Source organism: Dermacentor silvarum, chromosome 5 (assembly GCF_013339745.2).
Source record: "Dermacentor silvarum isolate Dsil-2018 chromosome 5, BIME_Dsil_1.4, whole genome shotgun sequence".
NCBI classification, from domain to species: Eukaryota; Metazoa; Arthropoda; class Arachnida; order Ixodida; family Ixodidae; genus Dermacentor; species Dermacentor silvarum.
This window is the reverse complement of record NC_051158.1, coordinates 121,957,104-121,979,834: the sequence shown is the minus strand read 5'-3', so window position 1 is coordinate 121,979,834 and position 22,731 is coordinate 121,957,104. Positions and strand designations below refer to the sequence as shown.

Here is a 22,731-nt window from a genome sequence, read left to right as displayed (position 1 = left end):
TCGGGTGACGCCCAAGTGGCCTGATGATGGGTCATCATGGCAGGCTTCTAATATTTCAGACCACATAACTGACGGTACGACGAGTAAGAACTTTTCATTGTTGTTTTGGAAGTTTCTCTTGTAGAGTGCGTTATCTCGGAGGCAGAATGAAGATAATCCTCTCTTAAACACTCGTGCAACTTGAACGTTATGCCCTTCGAGATACTTTATGAGTGGGAGCAAATCTGCGTCGGCCCGTTGATGCTCGGCGATTTCAGCGGCTCGCATAACACAAAGAAATGGGAAATCGTCGTCTTCAGAAGGAGGAGAGCCGACCGGTGCGCGTGACAACCAATCAGCGTCGTTATGCTTTCGCCCAGACTTGTACAAAACAGTAATATCGTATTCTTGGAGTCTGAGGCTCCACTTCGCAAGTCGTCCGGATGGGTATTTCAAGCTTGCCAGCCAGCACAGTGAATGGTGGTCGCTAACTGCATGAAACGGCCTGCCGTAGAGGTATGGTCTAATCTTGCTGATGGCCCATATGACTGCCAAGCACTCCTTCTCCGTCGCAGAATAGTTTCTTTCAGCTTTTGAAAGAGTGCGGCTAGCGTACGCTATGACCTTCTCTTCTCCGTTTTGCCACTGAACTAAAACTGCGCCAAGACCCAGATTGCTGGCATCTGTGTGGACTTCTGTGTCTGCGGTCTCGTCGAAGTGGGCGAGGATTGGCGGGGATTGCAAACGCTTCTTTAATTCTTTGAAAGCAGTGTCTTGTTCGGTATGCCATACGAAGGGTATGTATTCTTTCGTGAGTCTTGTTAGAGGTTCCGAAATTTTTGAGAAATTTTCTACAAATCGCCTGTAGTAAGCGCATAAGCCCAAAAATCGACGCACCTCTTTCTTATCTCGTGGCTTTGGAAATCCTGCGACGGCTGCAGTCTTCTCGGGGTCCGGCCCAATACCTTGAGCGCTGATGACGTGACCCAAGAAACGAAGCTCTTCAAATCCAGACTGGCACTTTTCTGGTTCGATTGTCAAGCCGGCCGACTGGATAGCCTGGAGCACTGAACGTAGCCTCTCCACGTGCTCCTCGAACGTTGAAGAGAATACCACAACGTCATCCAAGTAGACTAGGCATGACTGCCATTTGAGACCCGACAGGACACTGTCCATCATGCGCTGGAAGGTCGCTGGCGCGCAACAGAGGCCGAATGGGAGTGCTTTAAACTCATAAAGTCCGTCCGGAGTAACGAATGCTGTTTTTTCACGATCTCTTTCGTCCACTTAAATTTGCCAATATCCGCTTTTTAAATCCAACGAAGGAAAATACTTTGCATCACGCAGCCGGTCCAAGGTGTCATCGATACGTGGCAAGGGGTACACATCACGCTTGGTGACGCTGTTCAGTTTCCGGTAATCAACACAAAATCTCATTGTGTTGTCCTTTTTCCTGACAAGAACTACTGGGGACGTCCATGGGCTATTGGACGGCTGAATGACATCATCCTGAAGCCTCTCTTGCACCTGATTCTTTATGATCTCCCGTTCTTTCGACGATACTCGGTATGGGTGTTGGTATACAGGTCTGGTTGCTTCATCTGTTATTATACGGTGTTTAACAACCTGCGTTCTCCGTACTCTTGAGCAAGTAGAGAAACGCTCTGCAAAAGCACCTATGAGGTCTTGTATGGTTTTCGCCTCGGCTGGCGATAGGTGTGAGCTTATTGCAACTGCTGCTGTGGCCTTATTCGTAGTTTTCGCAGGAGGTGGCTCCGACTCCAGGGTACATAAGCTTGTCACTGTAGTAAAACTGTGCAGGAAGGCGATGGCAGTGTCCTTCGCGACATGCTGAAGTTCATTTCCGAAGTTTGTCAGCAATAGATCGGCAAGCCCATCGCGTAAGCGGATAATGCCCCTAGCAATGCAAATACCTTTCTTCAGCAATAGCTCGACATTGCCGTCCGCTATACCCTCGGAGTCAACGAATGCTTGATTTCTGACGCGAACCAGTACACTGCTTCGTGGTGGCACAGTTACGTCTGCATCAAGAACTCGCAAGGCAGTGTAGTCCGGTTCCTCAGGCTCCTCCATGTCAATGGCCAACTTCGTAGAGAAGGAAACGCTAGAATTCTGCAGGTCAATTATAGCACCGTTTGCGTGCAGAAAATCCATACCGAGTATAACGTCTCTCGAACAGTCCGGAAGTACTACGAATTCGGTAACGTAAGTTGCACCTCGAATCAGAACTCTTGCGGTGCATATTCCTAGAGGACTAATGAGGTGACCCCCAGCTGTACGTACGTGCGGTCCGTTCCACGGCGTCAAAACTTTCTTAAGCTGTTTTGCGAGTGCGTAGCTTACGACTGAATAATCAGCACCCGTGTCTACTAAAGCATTCGATTCATGTCCATCCACGGCAATAAGTAAGTCTGAAGAAATTTTCTGCGTACTTATCGTAGTCGTCGCTTTCTGCTTGTCGCTACTGCACTGCAACATTGACGGAGGATCTTCGCTTTGTCGAACGTCAGCGGCCTTGCCTCCCCAGGTCGCTGGCTTTAGTTTTCCGGGCGCGGGCTTTCTGAACGACGCCTTGGGGAACTTAAAAAGGGTCGTGGGCTTGGTGATCGGTAGCGGGCGGGCGCTGGTGACCGTGACTGGTGTTGGTAACTAGCGGCTGCAAGTTGACTTCGCGACAAGTAATCTTCGATATCTATGGGTCTTTCACCATTGCGGGGGCAAGGTGCATTGACAGCGAATCCACGAAGGCCGACTCGCCGATATGGGCACCATCTGTACATATGTCCGGCCTCTCCGCAATGGAAGCAGAGCGGCGTCCTGTCGGGTGTACGCCACACGTCGCTTTTCCGTGGTCTGTACTCGTGGTCTGTACTCGTGGATCTTTCTCCCTGGAAAGATGCACTGCGGGGAGCCGGTGGGCGTGCACTGAGGGCTGCGAATGATGCAGTCTGCACGGCAGGCTGACGCACAGCGTCAGCGTATGTTGGTACGCGGCGTTCCTGCAGTGGTTGCCCGAGTGAAACAGGCTGCACCTCCGGTTGCGGTTCCAACATGGCATGCCTAACTTCATCCCGAATGACGGCGGCGATCGAAGAAACAGTAGACGGGACTTGCGGTTGCTGCAGCTTCCGAAGCTCTTCTTTAACGATAGATCGCACCAGCTCTCTCAACGCTTCGGCGTTATTGCCCACGCCTGCCGAAAGAACGTCCACAGGGGCGCTGCTGACATCACGGTTGTAGTGGCGGGCGCGCTGCTGCAGGGCTTTCTCTATCGTCGTTGCCTCGGTGCGAAACTCCGCAACAGTACGTGGCGGGTTACGAACCAACCCAGCAAATAGCTCCTCCTTCACGCCACGCATAAGATGGCGCACTTTCTTTTCCTCGGGCATGTTTGCATCGGCACGTTTGAACAGACGGAACATGTCCTCGATGTACATGCCGACACTCTCGTTGGTGCGCTGGTTCCTGGCTTGCAGAGCATTCTCAGCCTTCTCTCGGCGATCGGCGCATGCAAACGCAGCAAGCAGATGTCACCGAAACTCTTCCCACGACGTTAACACCGCTTCGTGATTCTCGTACGATGTCTTTGCTGAATCCCCCAACGCGAAGTACACGTGGCGACGTTTCCGTGCCGGGTTCCAGCCGTTGACATCTGCGACCCTCTCGAAGTGCTCCAACCAATCCTCAACGTCTTCGTACGGGTCGCCGTGGAACATCTCGGGCATGCGCGGCGGGTACACGACGACCTCGGGTGATGTCGCCCGGCTAGTCATCGTGGTGGCGTCAGTGGAAGACATCGTCCGTGTGGCCGTAGCAGTGGGAAGCGGTCCGAATTCAGGCGGGTCTCCCCGAAGTCGGCGGCTGGCGCGCTGGTGCACTGGAGTCACCTCTCCAGATTCCAATCGCTGCGGATCGGGGCTCCGGTCTCTGGCACCCAGGGGACTTCCAAACATACCCCGCACCTCCACCAGAATGTAACGGTATTTCGAGGAGTAAAATAGAAAAAAACTGGTTTATTAAGGGCGAACCTGTGCCCTGCAACTAACTATGTACACGAAGAGTTTCAAAGAACGTTCCACCCGAGCGTCTCTGCACGGAACGCACTTCTTTCTCTTCCAGTGATGGTCCGAGCCCCTGTCTCGTGCGCGTGCATGAGCGGCACACATTGCGCCACCCCACGAAACCAAGCAGGCGCGCGAGAGGTAGCCGACGCTCTTTTGACACAGTGGCTCGCTGGCTACTGTCGTAGAACGCATGTTTAGGAGCAGACTTGCGGCAATATTGCGCAAGGCACCGCAGCGGCGGCTGACGCGCGCTCTTTCACGCCTGCGGGAAAAATGCACGTTCACGTTAGCGGAACGGCGGCTTGACGTGCACCGTTTGACGTTCTCAGACTGACGGGCGCGGGCGGTTGTGCTCGCGCCCGTCAAGGTTTCCTTGCCGTGCAGAGAATGCATGCAGGATCCCTTTTTGCGACGTTTCCGGTTGCCGCAAGCCGACGTGACCAATTAGTGACGCAGGAATGGTGGCCGTAGCTACATCGTCTTGCCCCCGGCTAGACTCCCGCGGCGATGGTGCCTTGAGGAATGTTGCCTAAACTCGAGCAGCAAGGGGCGTAGGCGACAGAAAGATAAAAAGTTATATGAAAGATAAGTTCAATGTAGGCAAGAAAAAAAAACAGAGCGGGTCTCCGTTCTTTCACAGTGCCGGGGTTTCATTCCCTGCGGCCGTTGGCTGCTGCGCGACAGCGCGATGTGTTGAATACCGGTTATGTACGGTCCCTTTCATCGCGACCGCCAGCTGCAGAGCAACCGTACGACGCACTAAATATTTTATCAAGCGTGACAAGACACAGCGCGAGAGTGAGGGAGAAGCTTAACGTCACCCACGACACTCTCGACCCAAGCGCGCGGAGCGAGACAGCAGCGCCCCGTGGTGGCCAGGCAGCCGCTCCGGCTCCGGAGCCGTGGTCCGTTTACTTTCTTGGCCGATAGTACCTTCGCCCGCTGCGGCGTAAGAGCTTGCTGCCAGCGTTTTGACAGTCGTTGTCTGCAGTCATTCAGTGCAATCTATTCATGTTTGTTTGTGCGCGCTCACACCACGCTTCTTCATTCAGTTAGTAATAGTCGGGCCACATTTTCCAACGCACGCTACACATGCAATGCTGCCCGGATCGGCAGTGCAGCTGTGTCCTTTCGCACGCGCTGCCCACGGGAAGCGCTTCTCATCAGCACCACCGTTTCACACGCGCCTTCTCGTGGTCATCGAGTCTCTCTTCATGTCGGTCTACTTACGCCGCAGCACACCTGCTTACTTAATGAGCTCATGTTTACTACAATTCATATTGCTACCAAAGCCGCTCACCTTACTTCGTATGAAATTGCTGCGTTGCTATCGCATTCATTGCTTCGCCTTTAGGGCGAAACTGTGACATTTTTGTGGTTTCCGCCAAACGTTTATTCTTGCTTGTTAGTTTTTTCTTTATTCTAAAGCATGTATCTATAATGAATCCTTCTACGATTTGACAGTAAGAAAAAGTAAATTGAGTATGATAATGATATGACATGATACTCCATATAGTATCATCATCATCATCATCATATATAGTCATATCATCATCATATCATATATAGTCTTTCCCACCTTTGTTAGACTTTTTAACATGTTAAAAGAAGTTTCCATTTTTGTTTTTTATGTCTTCGCGGATACATCAGGCATGATATCTAGGTCGGCAAATTTCCTCCGTATCAGCATGTATATTTATGCTATGAACAGTATTCATGTGTGCTTTGTGGTGTTTTTCACGTAAGGTGGCAGTAATTGATTTGTATTTTGAAGCTGGCGTGGGCACATTTTTTGATTTATTTGCAGCATAGCGGCGACATTGGAGAGCATTGAAGCAACTGACCGGCTGTTATATAACATTGGTTGGGTGCTTGAATGTATTCCACTATCGCTGCTTCAGTTTGTGTGTGTGTGTGTGCACGGGCACACACACATACATAAATACACCACACAAATTATCGTCCCATTTCGGATGTCTCATAGACGTATAAACTTGTTTTTTTATATCCATCGGACGTCCGATGGACGTCTGTTGGAGATTTGCGGACGTCCATCGGAGGTCCGTTAAATCAAAAAGGGATATCCATAGGATTTCCGACGGATATCCATGGTTGCTTGGGTTGTTAATTTAGTTAGCAAGCGAATATTCAGAAGTTCATACGGCCGATAAAACTACTTTCCTTACTTCGTATAGCTAACTACGAATTTTCAATGGCAATCGACAATTCACCTTATGGGCGAAACTACGACTTTTCAGTTTCCTCGCCATGTTCTATCCAAAAACGGTTACACAGTGAAAATGGCAATGCCACTGTGGAATAGGGAAAGCGACTACAAAAGCCAAGTTACAATAATCGCCTCTCAGTTTGGACTTTCTTCGGAATGACACACCCTATTCTACACCCAACAGTGTTATTCGTGTAATTGAAGTATACACCCATAGATTCTTTAAAAGTTCTTTTGTTTTTTCTTGCAATAATATTACGATATCATCTAGAGATGCTCAAAATGAGCCGCCGCGAGAAAGACGATAAAGTGTGACAGGGCTTTTGGCGCGAGCAAGGTGTCGGCCTGGCGGTTTGGTTCCAGTGTAAATATATTGTAAATAGCCTCTTTCTTGTGTGTCTTTCCACACGTAACATTCTGGTGGCGGTTTGCGATCCCCGTCCACGCCACGGAACTCCGAAGTGGCCGGTATATCGAGCTTGTCACCATGCCTCCCGGTGACGAGACCGCATCTGCAACGGCTTCGGCTCGTCCGCCTGCTCCAATCGTCACGGTTGCCCAACATCGCGAACCTGGTGTGTTCTCTGGCCTGGAGGGACAGGACGTAGCTGAATGGATCAAGCTCTATGAATACGCCAGTGCTAATAGCAAGTGGGACCCAACGATTATGCTCGCCAATGTCATCTTTTATCTCGGCGGCACCCCACCCGTGTGGCACCAAACGCATGAAGATGAGTTAACCAGTTGGGACAGTTTCAAGGAAAAGCTACGGGAACGGTCCGGCGACCCCATTGGGTGCAAGGTTGTCGCGAGAAAGACTCTTGCGTCTCGTGTTCAGACGTCTACGGAGCCCTACGTTCCATACTTCCTCGACGTTTTGGCTCTATACCGCAAAGCTGACGACACTATGTCTGAAGCAGACAAAGTGGCACATGTGCTTAAAGGCATCGCCGACGACGCTTTCAATTTGCTTGTTTTTGGCAACGTGTCGACTATCGATGCCATCATAAAAGAATGCCATCGCCTTGAACAGGCTAAGAGCCGCCGTATCACACACGACATCACTCGGCTACCAAACACTGCTGCTACGTCGACATGTGAGGGTCGACTGCGTCAGACGACCACCATGTGACGACGTAACCCCTATTGTTCGCCGCGAGCTCGAGGCCACCTGTTCGCCAGCCTTCGCCGCGACGCCTCCCGATCCGCCTGCAGCCACCATTGCAATGATTCAGGCCGTCGTACGACAGGAATTTGAGAACATGGGTCTGAACTCCGTGTGTTCAACGACTCAACCCAGCGTTCACCAGTTCTCTAGCGGCCCTTCTCTTCCCCGGCCGTCCTTTTCTGCTCCATACCGCAACCCGTCCGAATGGCGTACCTCTGATGTCAAGCCGATCTGCTTCCACTGCTGTCGCATCGGCCACGTCGCTCGTCACTGCCGCAACCGATGGCCACCACCTGCTCGGACGTACGCCGACGCTTATTCCCGTACCTCTCGACCTACTGTTCCCTATGCTACCCGCCACGAACCCGCTGCCGCTGATGCCCCAGCTCCGAACCTTCGCTATATGTATACAGCCGCTCGCCCTCACCTCGACGCCATCAATCTCGTTCGCCCCAACCCCGCCGCTTTTCTTCGCCGCCCATCACCTCCCGGATCCAGCAGGAAAACTAGCCACTGCAGCTTCTGGAGGAGAATCTGCGTTGTGGACCCTGCCCTCAAATCCTCTGCTCACGTCGGCTACGAGCCAAAACCTTCTTAACGTTGACGGCTATCCTGTCGCTGCACTGATCGATACAGGAGCCCATATTTCTATTATCAGTGTTGCCTTCCGACGACGACTCAGAAAGCTCCTCACCCCAGCGTCGGCACGCGTCGTCCGCGTTGCGGATGGAGGTACTGTCCCTATCGTCGGCATGTGTACAGCCCATGTCTGCATCGCCGGCCGCCACAGTCCTGTCCTCTTCACCGTGCTTGCTCATTGCCCCCACGACCTAATTCTCGGCCTCGATTTTCTTTCTGCGCATTCTGCTCTTATTGAGTGCTCTGCCAGTACCCTTCGCCTTGAGTTGCCGATTCTCGCAGAACCTCCTGATGCACCCCAGTGCCGCTTACGCCCCACCGGCTTTATTCTCCTGCCACCAAAGTCATTAGCCTATATTGAACTGATGTCTTCCCCACCTGTTCCTGATGACGAGTACCTCGTCACTCCTTTGCCGGACATTCCACTGCAGTATGACGTCACCGTGCCTCACAGTATTCTTACTATTACTGATAACTGCACTCGCATGCCTATCTTTAACTTTGGATTGGCAAAGCGAATTCTCCCGCAAGGTGCCTTGCCTTGCCAACGTTGATTGTCTCGGCAACCATCAAGTGGCAGCTTTATCAACCGATGTTTCTTCCGAACATGGCGGGCCCCTCGCGCCAACCTCGGGCGCCGATCCCAACATAAAGAAAATGGTTGCGGCGGACCTGTCCTCTACGCAGGCTGAAGACCTTTGACAAGTGTAATTGTCATACCGAGATATTTTCGACTTCGACGATCGCCCTTTAGCCAGACACTCGCTGTCAAGCATCGGATTCCTACTGGCGATGCTACGCCTATTCACCGACGACGATATTGAGTTTCTGCGTCGGAACGCCGAGTAATTCAAAATGAAGTAAACAAAATGCTAGATAAAGGCATCATTGAGACTTCTTCGAGTCTCTGGGCGTCACCTGTGGTGTTGGTTAAGAAGAAGGGCGGCACGTGGCGCTTCTGTGTTGACTACCGTCATTTGAACAAAATTACTAAGAAGGACGTCTACCCGCTCCCACGTATCAACGACGCCCTTGACTGCCTTCATGGTTCCAGCTATTTCTCTTCTATTGATCTTCGCTCTGGATACTGGCAGATTGCTGTTGACGTTATGTACAGTGAAAAAACCGCGTTCATGACACCTGATGACCTATACCAATTTAAGGTAATGTAGTTTGGATTATGCAATGCCCCTGCCACCTTTGAGCGTATTATGGACTCCTTGCTCCAGGGTTTTAAATGGTCCACGTGTCTCTGTTACCTTGACGACGTCATCGACACTCACCTTGAGCGTCTAACAACTATACTTGATGTATTTCGAAAGGCGAAGCTGTAACTCAACTCATCCAAATGTCGTTTTAGCCGCCGCCAAATTACGGTTCTGGGCCATCTCGTCGACGCTTCCGGAGTACAGCCAGATCCCGACAAAACTCGCGCTGTCCGAGACTTCCCGGTTCCAAAGACAGCCACAGACGTTCGCAGTTTTGTTGGGCTATGCTCGTACTTTCGTCGTTTTGTTCAAGATTTTGCGGCAATTGCTAGACCCCTCACTAATCAGTTGAAGAAAGGCGTACAATTTTCGTGGGATACTTCAGAAGCCGCCGCCTTCTCTCATCTCGTCACTCTTCTCACTTCACCACCTATTCTCGCTCACTTCGACCCTGATGCCCCTACAGAATTGCGTACAAATGCCAGCGGTCATGGCGTAGGTGCCGTCTTAGCCCAGGGTCAGCTTGGCCAGGATCGCGTTACTGCTTATGCAAGCCGCCTCCTATCACCATCGGAGCACAACAATTCCATTACGGAAAGGGAATGCCTTGCTGTAGTCTGGGCAGTTGCGAAGTTCCGGCCTTACCTTTACGGTCGTCCTTTCTCCGTCGTCACTGACCATCATGCCCTCTGCTGGCTTTCGTCGATAAAAGATCATTTAGGCCGGTTTGGTCGATGGGCTTTGAGGTTACAAGAGTTCTCATAATCCGTATTGTACAAGTCTGGCCACCTGCACGAAGACGCTGACAGCTTGTCGCGTTACCCTGTTGATGACTCTGACTCCTCTAATATTGACCGTGATGCTTGCGTTTTCTCAGTATCAAAGCTCCTTAATTTCGCCGACGAGCAACGTCGTGATGCCTACATCGGAGCACTCGTCGACCGTTTTGAACACGCTCCGGCTGATGCTACTCTACGCCTCTTCGTCCCCCGCGACAGTACTCTATACCGTCGTAACCTTCATCCGGACGGCTCTGAGTTCCAACTTGTAGTATCTAAACACCTCCGCTCAACCGTCGTAGAAGAGCTTCACGACGCTCCAATGGCAGGACACCTTGGCGTATCGCGAACCTATGACCGAGTACGTCGCCGTTTTTTCTGGCCGGGCCTTGCACGTTCCGTACGGCGTTACGTCGCCGCTTGTGAGCTTTGCCAACGACGCAAGAAGCTTTCCCAGCTCCCTGCTGGTTACCTGCAGCCGCTCGACATCCCTGCCGAGCCCTTCCATCGTGTCGGCTTGGACCTTCTCGGCCCATTTCCGGAATCTACATCAGGAAACAAGTGGGTTGCCGTCGCTGCGGACTACGCGACCCGCTACGCCATAACACGCGCTCTTCCGACCAGTTGCGCTACTGATGTTGCGGACTTCCTCCTACACGATATTATTTTGATGCATGGTGCTCCGCGTCAAATGCTCACCGACCGTGGCCATACGTTTTTGTCCAAAGTCATTGACGACATCATGCGTGCCTGCTCAATGCAGCATAAAATTACCACCTCCTACCACCCACAAACGAACGGCCTCGCTGAACGTTTGAACCGCATCCTTACAGACATGCTATCGAAATACGTTTACGCCGACCACCGTGACTGGGACCAGGCTCTACCTTACATTACCTTTGCATACAACTCTTCCCGTCTTAAAACTGCTGGATTTTCCCCGTTTTACCTCTTGTATGGCTGACACCCGACGCTAACACTAGACACTCTGCTTCCGTCCACCACATCTTCAACTAGCGATTATGCCCATGATGCAATCGCCCATGCTGACCATGTTAGCCAACTTGCGCGCGCTCGTCTGCAAGTGTCTCAAGACAAACAGAAGCAACGCTGCGACCCCCTTCACCGTGATGTGAATTTTGCGCCCGGCACCCTCGTGTTGCTTTGGTCACCATCGCGTAAAGTTGGTCTTTGTGAAAAACTATTTTTTGATTTTTATAAATTACCTTCCCAGCAATATTAGGTCCAAAGTCCGTCTCTATGCCGAGGATTGCGTGCTATACCAGGTAATAACTACTGCTAATTATCACACTTTACTTCAGGATTCTTTCAGGCAGTTTTGCTCATGGTGCTCGGATTGGCAGATGTGCATAAACTTTCAAAAAACAGTAGTATTGTCATTTACAAACAGCCATTCTCCATCACAGCATGTGTACGCTTTCAACAACCTAACAGTTCCCCGGGCGCAGACGTACAAATACCTTGGCGTTATGTTCACACACAACTTGCAGTGGTCACATCATATAGATTATGTTACCTCTAAAGCTCTAAAAAATTAGGTTATTTTAGACGAACGTCATCTAAATCTCCAAAATGCACTAAATTACTAATGTACAAAACACTCATTCGCCCTATATTAGAGTACGCTTCATGCGTATGGCATCCATATAAAGTGTGCGACATGAATAAAATTGAATCTGTCCAAAGGAAGGCTGTTCGTTTCATTCACCATCGCTATGACCGTGATTTTTCACCTTCATCTGCAATGACCGCTTTGAAGTTACCTCTTTTGTGTACCATACGTGATATTGATTCCTTGAAACTGTTACATTCATTTGTTCACTCGTCTTGCCGACTGTCTAATGATAACTACATCGTGCATGCTACTGCTCTTCTGACTAGACGGGGCCACAACCTTAACCTAAAGCCCTTTTTTGCGCGCACTAACGTATTCAAACACAGTTTTTTTTTTGTCCGAGAGTTATTGAATTCTGGAATGATTTACCCGGTTGTGTTCGTGAAATGGCGACATCTGATTTTGTACAAGCATTGGCGTGATGTTACTGTTCTAAGTCTTTCATTTATGTATTCCATGTACTCCCACTTCTGCAATAGCCCTGCATAGGGCTGCAATATTTGAAAATAAATTAATAAATACATATATAAAAAAATAAATAAACTGCTCTCCTGTTACACAGGCCCATATCGCATGCTCCGCCAAGTGACCGATGTCACCTATGAAATCGTTCTAGCCACGCCCGCCTTGGATATTTAACAGCACCGTGACGGCGCTATTGCAGCCGGGGGGGGGGGGGGGTTGTATTACGATATCGTCTAGAGATGCTCACGAGATGAGCCGCCGCGAGAAAGACGATAAAGTGTGGCTGGGCTTTTGGCGCGAGCAAGGTGTCGGCCTGGCGGTTTGGTTCCAGTGTAAATATATTGTAAATAGCCTCTTGCGTGTGTGTCTTTCCACACGTAACAATATGTACAATGTTTTGGTTTATGTTACTAAACAAGGTATATTTGTGTACATTACAAGATGGGAATTTTTCCCCGCATCAACACTTTGGTATCCTACGCCAATCATTTTGAATCATTATCATGTCTCGCCAGTGGTGAGCAAATGCTATTTCTTTACTCCATCAACCTCAGCACATAGGCTTCGTCCTCACCTCACCCTCACCCGTTACTAGAATAATTACCCTCTCTCTCACCCACCTCGTCAGACCGAATTCTCCACCCACCCACACGCACACTACTATTAATATATCAGAAATATATAATCCGCCCTTATACTCAATTCCCTCGCGTGGGAATATTCAGTTTACTTGTCCCGCAATTGAAAATTTACCTTGTCATTTCGCCCTGAAAAACAATAAGAATAATTATTTTCATAATCTGGCTATGAATAGGCTGGGTTATTCCTTTAGGCGGTACTCCTCAAGCCGATGAGCGACTTGGCCATGTTGCCATTTAAGTACGAGCAGCTTATTGTTGCACTGTTTCAATCATTCTCAAGTCTGTTTTGCGAATAATAATTTAAATGGGGTGAGGAAGCCTGTGGCAGCTAATAATCACACAGCTGATACTGTAGTCAAACTATATCCCTTAACTCTTTGTTAGCAACCATCAACGCTCTAGGGCTGACCTGCTCTACGCCTGTGGAGCTTCTGACACATACGATCCTGTAACAGCAGCTGGTGTCGTTGAAAATTTAGAGAAAGGACTGGTTTCAGTGGCTTGAGGTAATGTGTCCCATGCTCTCTTCAGTTAGTTGCAACGTCGTCGGTGTTCGCCCCCTATCTGTGGCCTATATGCCTAAGCCCCTAGGTGGCTAGCCAGTTAACATGCACAATTTATTGACACAGAAGGGAACTGCTGTTTGCAGTTAGGTTAGCGCCTACAACTTCCAGGTTTTCCGTTAAATTTTCATTCTGGATGGAGTGATATGAGTGTTGATGAAGATGTTACAGAAAGGCAGCACCGATTTTACTTTTATTGATACTTGATAAATGAATGAGAGTAAGATGCATAAATTCAATTATTGCAATTTGAAAACCAGACGGCATCATAATTAACTTTGGTAGTTATTTGTATCAACGTTATATGTGTGTGTTGGGAACTATTGTTTCGAAGAGATCAAACAAATAAAAAAAGCAAACGGCACGCGTAGAAATCAGTGGAAACAAACTCTCCGGAATACGTCAGCGCGGAGACAGGTTCGTGATACCGTTGCAGTGTTACAGCCAAATAAGACTGCCTTCCTACAATCACTACTTGCTGACACAGCTGTCGTGTTTGCAGGTTTCTTGTGTGAGCGCATTGTGGCAAGAGCCCTGACATCACAGAGACCGCTTTCACCGGAAGCTGGCGGACAGATATCGGCGAGTTTCATCGGAGTGTGCCCAGAGCTTTTATGATCAAATACAAAGCGCTCGCCAACGAAAGCGTAATACACGTAAACGTAGCGGCTTTAATTGAAACTTTCTCACTTTGCCGAAGTCGCCCTTGCTCCGCCTCACTACACCATGTCCACCCTATTTCGCCGTCGCCTTCAAAAACTTCTGAACAAAAAGCCTCACAAACGCTTACTTCACTACGCGAGTGCGAGGGTAGGTTTACATCGGGACGCCTATGTAAGAGCGTGACTTCACAGGGTTTCCCATGACTGTGTCTTTCAATAGAATATTATGAATTCCATTGATAAATGCGAGGCAGTGACTTACCAGTGCGGCTTCTCTAAGCCTCCGTTGATCATCTTCAGGCAGCTTGCTATAATCAACTTTATGCAAAGAATAAAGCAAAACATTATTGGTAAAAAATACTCCACGCACAGGTTTCCTACATACATGAGTACATAAAATATTACTCTAATGAGTTCAGAGAGAAACGTAGTAAGTTAAAGCTATTATGTGTACAATGTAAAAAATCCGAGAAAGCAAAGCGAATAATTATCGACGCTGTGCGTGCTTATAAATACCGAAACCGTGTTACACCATCAAATAAAATATCTTATAAATTTGGGGTGCAACAAAACAACCACCTAAAAACTATAAAAACGAAAACGTATTGAAACAACCTGGCATTTAAATGAAGTATGTTAACTGCGCCTACTAATGCGCATGAGTTCGGGAGTTATTCGTGAGTTCGGGAATTATCTTGAAACTGGTGTCATCCTGAGAATTCAGTCCAAGTGAATCAGCCTTGTGAACTCCTCAGCTACAATTTGTAAATTGAAATATTTGCCGTTGAGTAATCATTTTAAAACTTCATTAATAAATTTTTCATTTGTCAATCACGCATTTAGATGTTCTGTGTAAACAATGTCCGCTTGTTATAGCAATCCAGCTCACGAATTAGAATTGTGCTATCTGTCACAGGTAATTTTAAATATTGGATAAAGCTTTCGCATAAACAACCGAATTATGTGCCGCTCTTGAGTGTACATCTTTGACACTAATTTGGGTCACTGAATATCCCAACAACGAACAACATCATGCGAAGCACTCGGCATCACTTTGCCAACACGTCGCGAAATGAATAACTATTCGCCGCCAGAGTAGTCATACAACTCATAACAACCAATCGCTACCGAACCATCAATTCTTCGCACTACGTAGACGCTAAATGGCGTTGTGTCAATTAAAATTTTTAGATGCAAGCTGAGCCAACCAGCTCGACATTTGTTTATTATTATATCACGAAAGCGCACATTAACATCACTTTTCTACTGAAGAGTAACGTTTTCACTAAAAAAATCCTAAACAAGCCCACGAAACACACACACACACAAATACAAAAAGAAATGTTAATGCTTTAGAATCATTCTAGACATTTTCTATTTCGAGATATTCGTAAAAAGAAAAGGTCATTGTGCCGGCGATGCAAGGCGCAAATGTTACAATTTTTTATGTCATAAGGAAGTGTAACCGCGATAGTTCGATGAAGCATGCGGGGGGAACTGAGTTTTACTTGTGCAAGAAGAGGGGTACGAGTCGAGACTTTACGAGATTAGTGATGCTTCCATTATCAAGATGCTGTTCTCTTGCATATACCCAGCAGCCTTTCATACTTTATTTTCTCATCTAGATGGCTAAACTTCCACGTTTGCAAATGAAATAAAAAAATTTACTCACCTTGACTATAAGAAAGCGTCGAATACATTGAAAAGAGTAGTAAAACAGAAATAAATTTCATGTCCTCAGTTTAGAGAGCCAGCGCTGGAACAGAAAAAAGACTGTATAGTGTTTGCCACAGTTTGGTATAAGCATAAGGCTTGATTTAGCTATATATTGTTTAAAATATTGGAACCAGAAAAACATAGCATTCGATTCACGCAAATATATGGCACAGAACAAATATGTTTGCACGACGAGAAGTGCTTGTAGCTAACAGCGTAGTGTATAGTTTAAATATTGCACACAAAGCTCCTTTTGATGACGTCGTTTCTATGGTGGATTATCAATTGCACTGTGTTCTAATTTCTCGGTGCATTGTATAAAGATGTCTAACGAATTCAGGTCCAATGCAAACGCTCACTGGCCACAAATAAAGGTTCATTAAGATATGCAATATGTTCGAGTATTTTTATTTCACACGGGAGCTCCCCAAGCAAACGTTTGTTATTGATTGTCTAAATTAAAATACGCTCCCTACCTGAACCACATTGAACAAAAATTCTACACTAGGATATTTACACGTGGACAATAAATTCCGACAAGGCACACATATCATCCAGTGTTTGCTGGTTTATTTGGAAATTGTGTCAGCAAATATAAGCTAGACTGTTGCGCATATGAACAGAAGGTTTCAACTGCACAGAAATCTTAAGTAGGGCATGATCAAGGGCGAGATATCTGTGCATATAGTTCATTTAAGGCGGCCCCTACAGACAAAAACAAAACAGGAAGATCAAAGGCAATGGTGTAATATAAATGGATGGGTTCGTTTCCTGTGCCACAACTAAACCGTTGTTCTTTGCCAGCAGGTGTTCGTGGCTATCGTCACCCGCGAGCTGCTGTCTTCTCGGATAGATCCTACTCTCGACGCGTTACTAGAATGTGGGTTGCTGCCCCACAGCGACGAAGCCGGCGTGTGGTCACCATGTTGCAGGATCTGACTCCTGCGCCATAGGGGTGGACTACGCGGCCTCAACTATATCAGCGCTACCATTCGACATCTGGATCCTGTATCCGCCATTCCATCGGAATGTGGCGGTAGCGGAACACAGGCTGAATGGGAGGAGTTTGAATTCGTATAGCGCGTCAGGAGTCACAAATGCAGTTTTCTCGCGGTCGTGCTCGTCGACTTTGATCTGTAAATACCCTGACTTAAAAGATCTTACGAGGTAAAGAACTGGGCATGGCGTAGACGGTCTAAGGCGTCGTCGATCCTTGGCAGGGGGTAAACATCCTGTTTGGTGACTTTGTTAAGCCGTCTGTAGTCGACACAGAAGCCTAGTGTATTGTCCTTCTTTTTTACCAGAACGACGGGAGACGCCCAGGGCTTGTCGAAGGCTGAATTACATAATCATTTAGAGTTAATTGCATCTCTTTCCATTGGCGACACGTGGTATGGATGCTGACGAACTCGCCGCGCCGACCCCTGTGTTGAAATACGGTGTTTCGAAACGGACGTGCGCTGAAATTTAAATTCTGTCGAGAAGGAACCGGAGAATTCGCTCACGAGCCCTAATATTCGCTGCTTCTGTAGTTCCGACAAGGCGGCGTTAACGTGAACGCGGCCGCTCAGGCTGGTATCATTTTTCAGATCCGGTGAAGTCACCTCTAATGTATCGACGTCGGAGAAGTCAGCAATTTCGTTCAGGAAGGCCACAGGCGTGCCTTGAGGGACGTGCTGAAACTCGTTGCTGAAGTTCGTGAGAAGAACTAGTCAGCGTTTGTTCTACAACTGAACAACGCCTCGATCTTTGCAGATATGCTGTTCGAGCAGCAGTGGAATGTTTGCCTCGGCAATGCCCTCAGAATCATCGAATGCGTCGCGGGTTTCAAGGGCTAATACGTTACATCTTGACGGCAACGTGACGTTGTCGTTAACGATGCGCAAGTCGTTGTCATGACTGTCGTACTTGCTACTTGCTATGGCGCGCGCCGTCGGAAACGTTACCCACGACCCTTGCAAGTTCATGATGACTCCATTAGCCAACAGGGAGTCCACTCCAACAATCAGGTCTCTCGAACAACTCGGCAGCATAATGAAATCTCAGGCGTACGTAAAGCCGCGAATATTTACTCGTGCTGTACACAACCGTATACGAGATTTATGAGATTTCCTCGACTAAAGCTGTCACTTCGTCGTCTATGGTTACTGGTATATTCAACGTTACTACGTGCCTTAGACCACCTGAGTGTGTTTAAACGTCGGTCTCGTGTCGTTGCTGTCGTCACTGTCGTATGGAAGATCTTCGTTAAACTCGGCGTCAGCGGCCTCACCTCCGGAAGTCCCTAAACGCAGTTTTCACGATTTGCACGGCTGGGCGAACGGCACCTAGGGGCGTCTAGAGGGAAGACAGGAATACCGTGACGGAGCAGATGATGCTGAGCGAGGCTCGTGCCTTTGCTGTTCGAAGAAATTGTGACGCTGGCGGTGAAGCTCTCGATCTGCAGTGAGCGCTCACCGGGTCGTGGACGAGGCGCTTTTGGCAAGAAACCACGGAAACCCACGTGACGGTAGGGACACGCCCTGAGATATGGCCGACTTCGCCGCAATGAAAACAGAGGGGGGCTGTGTTCAGGAGCACACCAAACATCGCGCTTTCTTGGTCTGGACTAGCGGATGAACGGTGTATTATGACGCCCGAACCCTACTTCCGTGTATTCCGCGGTGTGCATGACGTTTAAGGTGTGATGGACGTCATAAGGCTTCCGCATAAGTCATCCTAACTTGCTCCTGCTGTTGTGGTGCCCGGAAGCGTTCAGGAACTTGGATGGCTTGCCTGATCTTGTCTGGCACCATCTCTGCCACAGAAAGTCGTCCGACCGGGGGCTCGGCCACCTGCATTTTTCTGTAGCTCTTCTCTTACGACCGCTGTTGTCGAATCTCTCAGGTCTCTACGTCACTTTCGATTGTCACGTTAGGGATGTCACTCGAAACTGCAGTAACATTTCGATTGTACGGCCTGGTGCACTGTTGCAGTGCCCTTTCCATTACCGTTGCTTCAGCAAGAAAGTCGGCAAGCGCAATCGGTGGGTTGCGGATAAGGCCGGCAAAGATTTCCTGCTTTACACCTCGCATTAGGTGTCCTACTTTTTTGTCTTCAGGGATTGAAGCGTCTCCACGCCTGAAGAGCCGAGCCATGTCTTCAGTTTACACTATGACCTCAGCGTCGCCTCGTGGTTCGCGAACCACGCCTTTGCAGAATTCACGAGAGCGAAGTACACATTGCGCAGCTTGCGCTCTTGGGACAAACCGTTGAATTTGGCGACCCTTTCAAAGTGGTCAAGCCAGACTTCGACGTCTTCAGGAGTACCACCGTAGAACACTTTAGGTGTCTGCGGCTGATGCAAAAGCATCTGCGTCGGTGCGGCAATCGTAGCAGTAGATGGTTGGTGCATGGTCATGGTAAGGTCAGGTAGCAGGCCGTGCTGTGGCTGCAGCCCCTGAAGACAACGGCTGGTACGTATGTGCACATGGGTGAGCTCTGTCAGACTGCTCACTGGCGTCGAGTCTGGAGTACGCTGCGTCTCAGGCGGTGGTATCATTTACCCAGCTCCTCCACCAGAAAAATGTCACGAAGCGAGGCCTTGGCAAAAAACGGCGTTCCTTTTAATGGCTGGCCCTCGCAGAGCGCGTTCCACTACGCACTTTGTCATTCTCCTTCCAGACATCATACCATTTTATTCATATATATATATATATATATATATATTCATATATATATATATATATATATATATATTGTAAAGGAAATAACAGGAGACAGACGCAGCACCCGTTCACTGGGCCGGCTGTTCTATCCACTTCCTCTTCTTTTTTTCCCTTTTGTCCCGTGTTACCGAGCTTGTGCTTCCACTTCATTACACTGGGCCACGCTGCATTTTTGAAACTCAGTGCACAACCACATCAGATTTGTCGGTGGACCGTCTTCTTGAGACGAGCCACGTGGACGGCGAAGTTGTTCTTTCTTCTCCTGTCCAAGGTTCCTTGTTGATCCAGAGTGCAAACAGGCCAAGTGTTCTTCCCCAGGCGTTCCGTGATCACAAAGGGACCCTCAAACTTCGCGCAAAGCTTCTTGCCCGGTGGTCGACTACCTCGTTTGACCCACACCTCATCTCATATCTGGTACTGCGGCGCGGGACGATGGCGACGGTCGTAATGACGCTTTTGAGCATCTTGGGCTCTCGCGGCACTCTTGCGAGCTTCTTCTCGAATATTGCGGCATAATGTCTGTCGCGCGACGGGGCGTCCAAATCTGGTCGGGGTATCCAAATTGAGTGCGTTAAAGCGGGTTAACTGGCCATAGACTATTTCGTATGGCGATGTCCCAACTGAGTTCTGTAGTGAAGTGTTCATTGAGTAAGCAGCAGCCTGGAGATCTTCGTCCCAATCTGCTTCTCCCGGCTTACTATTTCAGCAGTAGGGAGCCAAACGTGCTTGAATTGTCTGATTAACTCTCTCCGTCAGGCCGTTTGCTTGCGGATGGTACGCTGAGGCATAGTGGTGCTCAACTCTTGCATGGCGTAGGTAGGTACGGAGTTCGGAGCTGCGGAAGGTGGGTGCCCGATCGGATATTAGTTTGTTCGGAACACCATGCCTCAGTTCAAATCGGTCTCTCAAAAATCTTGTCACGTAGCTGGGTGCCAGAGAAGGCACGGCGGCCACCTCCACAAATTTGGATAGATGGTCAACAGCAATGAGGATGTAGCGATTGCCAGCCGCTGTCGTTGGTAGAGGGCCAACATGGTCGATGCCAACTGTGTGAAATATGGTAGCAGGAGGTGGAATGGGTGTGAGTAGCCCAGGCTGGCACCCTGGCAGCCGTTTGTGTCGTTGGTATATATCGCAGCTAGCCACGTAATCACGAACACTCTTTCTTACTCATTTTGGGCCACCAGAAGCGCTCCTGTACTTTTTTAGTGTCGCTCGCTGACCTATGTGTCCGCCTTCAGGTGTATCGTGTATCGTACGAAGCAGGGATGACTAGAAGGTGCTCATCAACTTGCCACTTATTCCTCCATAGACGACGATAAAGAGTTGCGTCACGCACGACAAATTTGTTGCTGTTCTGTGCGTCCGCAAGTGAAGTTATGATAGCCGCCATGTTATTGTCTTGGCGTTGGGCCTCGATGACATCTTGCTGTGAAATTAATATCCAGGCTTCCTTCATTCTAGACGAGTCGTCCCCACTAGGATTTCGCGACAATGCGTCAGCCGCTTGGTTTAGAGTACCGGCGCGATGTCGGACGCTGTAGTCATACTCCTGTAGTCGTATTATCCAGCGTGCGAATTTATGCTTCAAGTGTTGCTTTAAGAACATCCATGAAATTGCAGCATTATCTGTTACCACCGTGAAATGCCGACCAAGCAGATAGTGTCTAAATTTGTCTTCAACGCTCCACACAACCGCTAGGCATTCCAGCTCGTTGGAGTGGTAGTGACTTTCAGCATCTGAAAGTTTTCGGCTGGCATAGGCGACAACATGCTCAGCACCATCTGGGTCGCGCTGCACAAGTACTGCTCCGAGTCTGACCTGGCTAGCGTCTGTGTGCACCTCTGCGGTCCAGTCTTCATTGAAGTGGCTCAGTACAGGGCAGTCGGTCGGCTGATGTTTGAGCGATTGGAACGCCCATTCCTGTGAATGGCCCCATTTAAACTGCGTATCTATCTTGAGCAGGTCAGTAAGGGGAGCAGCTGTCGAAGCGAAGCTGGCAATAAACTTTCGCAGATAAGACGCGATGCCCAAAAACGACTGCAGCTGCTTAATGCACGTCGGAGTGGGAAAGTTCGTAATGGCTGATATCCTCTCAGGGAGAGGCTGTACGACTTTCTCAGAGATGGAGTAATACAGATACGAGATGGCCGTAAGTACAAACTGGCATTTCTCACGGTTTAGTCGGAATCCAGCGTTGTAGAGCCTCTCAAGAACTTCGTCTAGGTTCTGAAGATTTTCTTCTTCTGTTGTGCCCACAACTAAGATATCATCGAGGTACACAACACAGCCGTGATCCTTAAGCGGACCCAGCACGGTGTTCATAGCCCGCTGGAACGTGCTGGGAGCTGTCCGTAAGCCGAAGGGCATACGGTTGAACTCGTAAAGGCCTGATGGTGTACGGAACACGTTTTAAATTTGTCTTCTTCTGCGCCATTGATTTGCGAATACCCAGCCCGCAGGTCTAACGACGAAAAGAATCCTGCATTCCGTACTGTATCGATGGCATCGTCAATGCGGGGCAGTGGGTAGGAGTCCGGTATAGTATGCTTGTTGAGCGCTCTATAATCAACACATAACCGCAAAGAGCCGTTTTTCTTGCGAACAAGGATAACAGGTGCGGCCCAAGGACTGCACGACGGTCTAATCACGCCAGCAGCCAGCATCTCACTTACTTGTTCGGCAATGACAGACCGTTCGCGTTCAGCATACCGTTGCATTGGTACGCATATAGGTGGGTGACTGTCTGTGGGAATGCGGTGCTCAAGCAAGCCAGTACCGGGAAGTTGTGCATTGTTGTCGGCAAATAGGGCGCGATGTTGCTCGAGAACGCTAGAAAGGGTCTTCCTGCCGGAAGGCTCACCTCTCTGTGACTCAGTTGGAGGCGCGCAGGAGGTTGTGGATCGCAGCATAACTTTACCGCCCTCAATGTTCAGTTGCACGTCGTTAGAAAGGACGTAGTCCGCGCCAAGAATGATGTCGGCAGGCAAGTCGTCGAAGACGGGCACGTCGCGTAGATGCTTTGTACCAGCAGTTGTGTGTAGCCGCAGGTCAATGGTGCCTGCTGGCTGTACGTTTCCCCTTAGGCATCGCAAGGGTGCCTTAGTCCAGTGAAGGAGATTGGCAGGCGCGTGCTGCCGAAGCAGCGCTGAACGCTCAGCGCCTGTGTCTACAAGCGCCGTCAGCTCTCCGAAACCGTCGACGTGAATTGACACCAACGGTCTTGTGCTGCTCTGGTATCGCATTTGCTGTCTT

At 49.0% G+C, this 22,731-nt stretch overlaps 1 protein-coding gene across 5 annotated transcripts in view; it reads right to left on the bottom strand.

Annotated features, from left to right (window-relative positions):
* The window catches only part of LOC125945981 (uncharacterized), a 526,632-nt gene that overhangs the window by 466,098 nt on the left and 37,803 nt on the right, over window positions 1-22,731 (bottom strand). For all 5 annotated transcript variants that reach the window (XR_007467290.1, XM_049668437.1, XM_049668441.1 and 2 more), the window contains exons 2-3: window positions 15,725-15,808; window positions 14,315-14,370 (exon numbers count right to left, since the gene is read on the bottom strand). Coding sequence is in view for 4 of the 5 variants with exons in the window: in XM_049668437.1 (XP_049524394.1) it covers window positions 14,315-14,370; window positions 15,725-15,785 (117 nt within the window). In the remaining variant the exon portion in view is untranslated. The remainder of the gene's footprint in view (window positions 1-14,314; window positions 14,371-15,724; window positions 15,809-22,731) is intronic.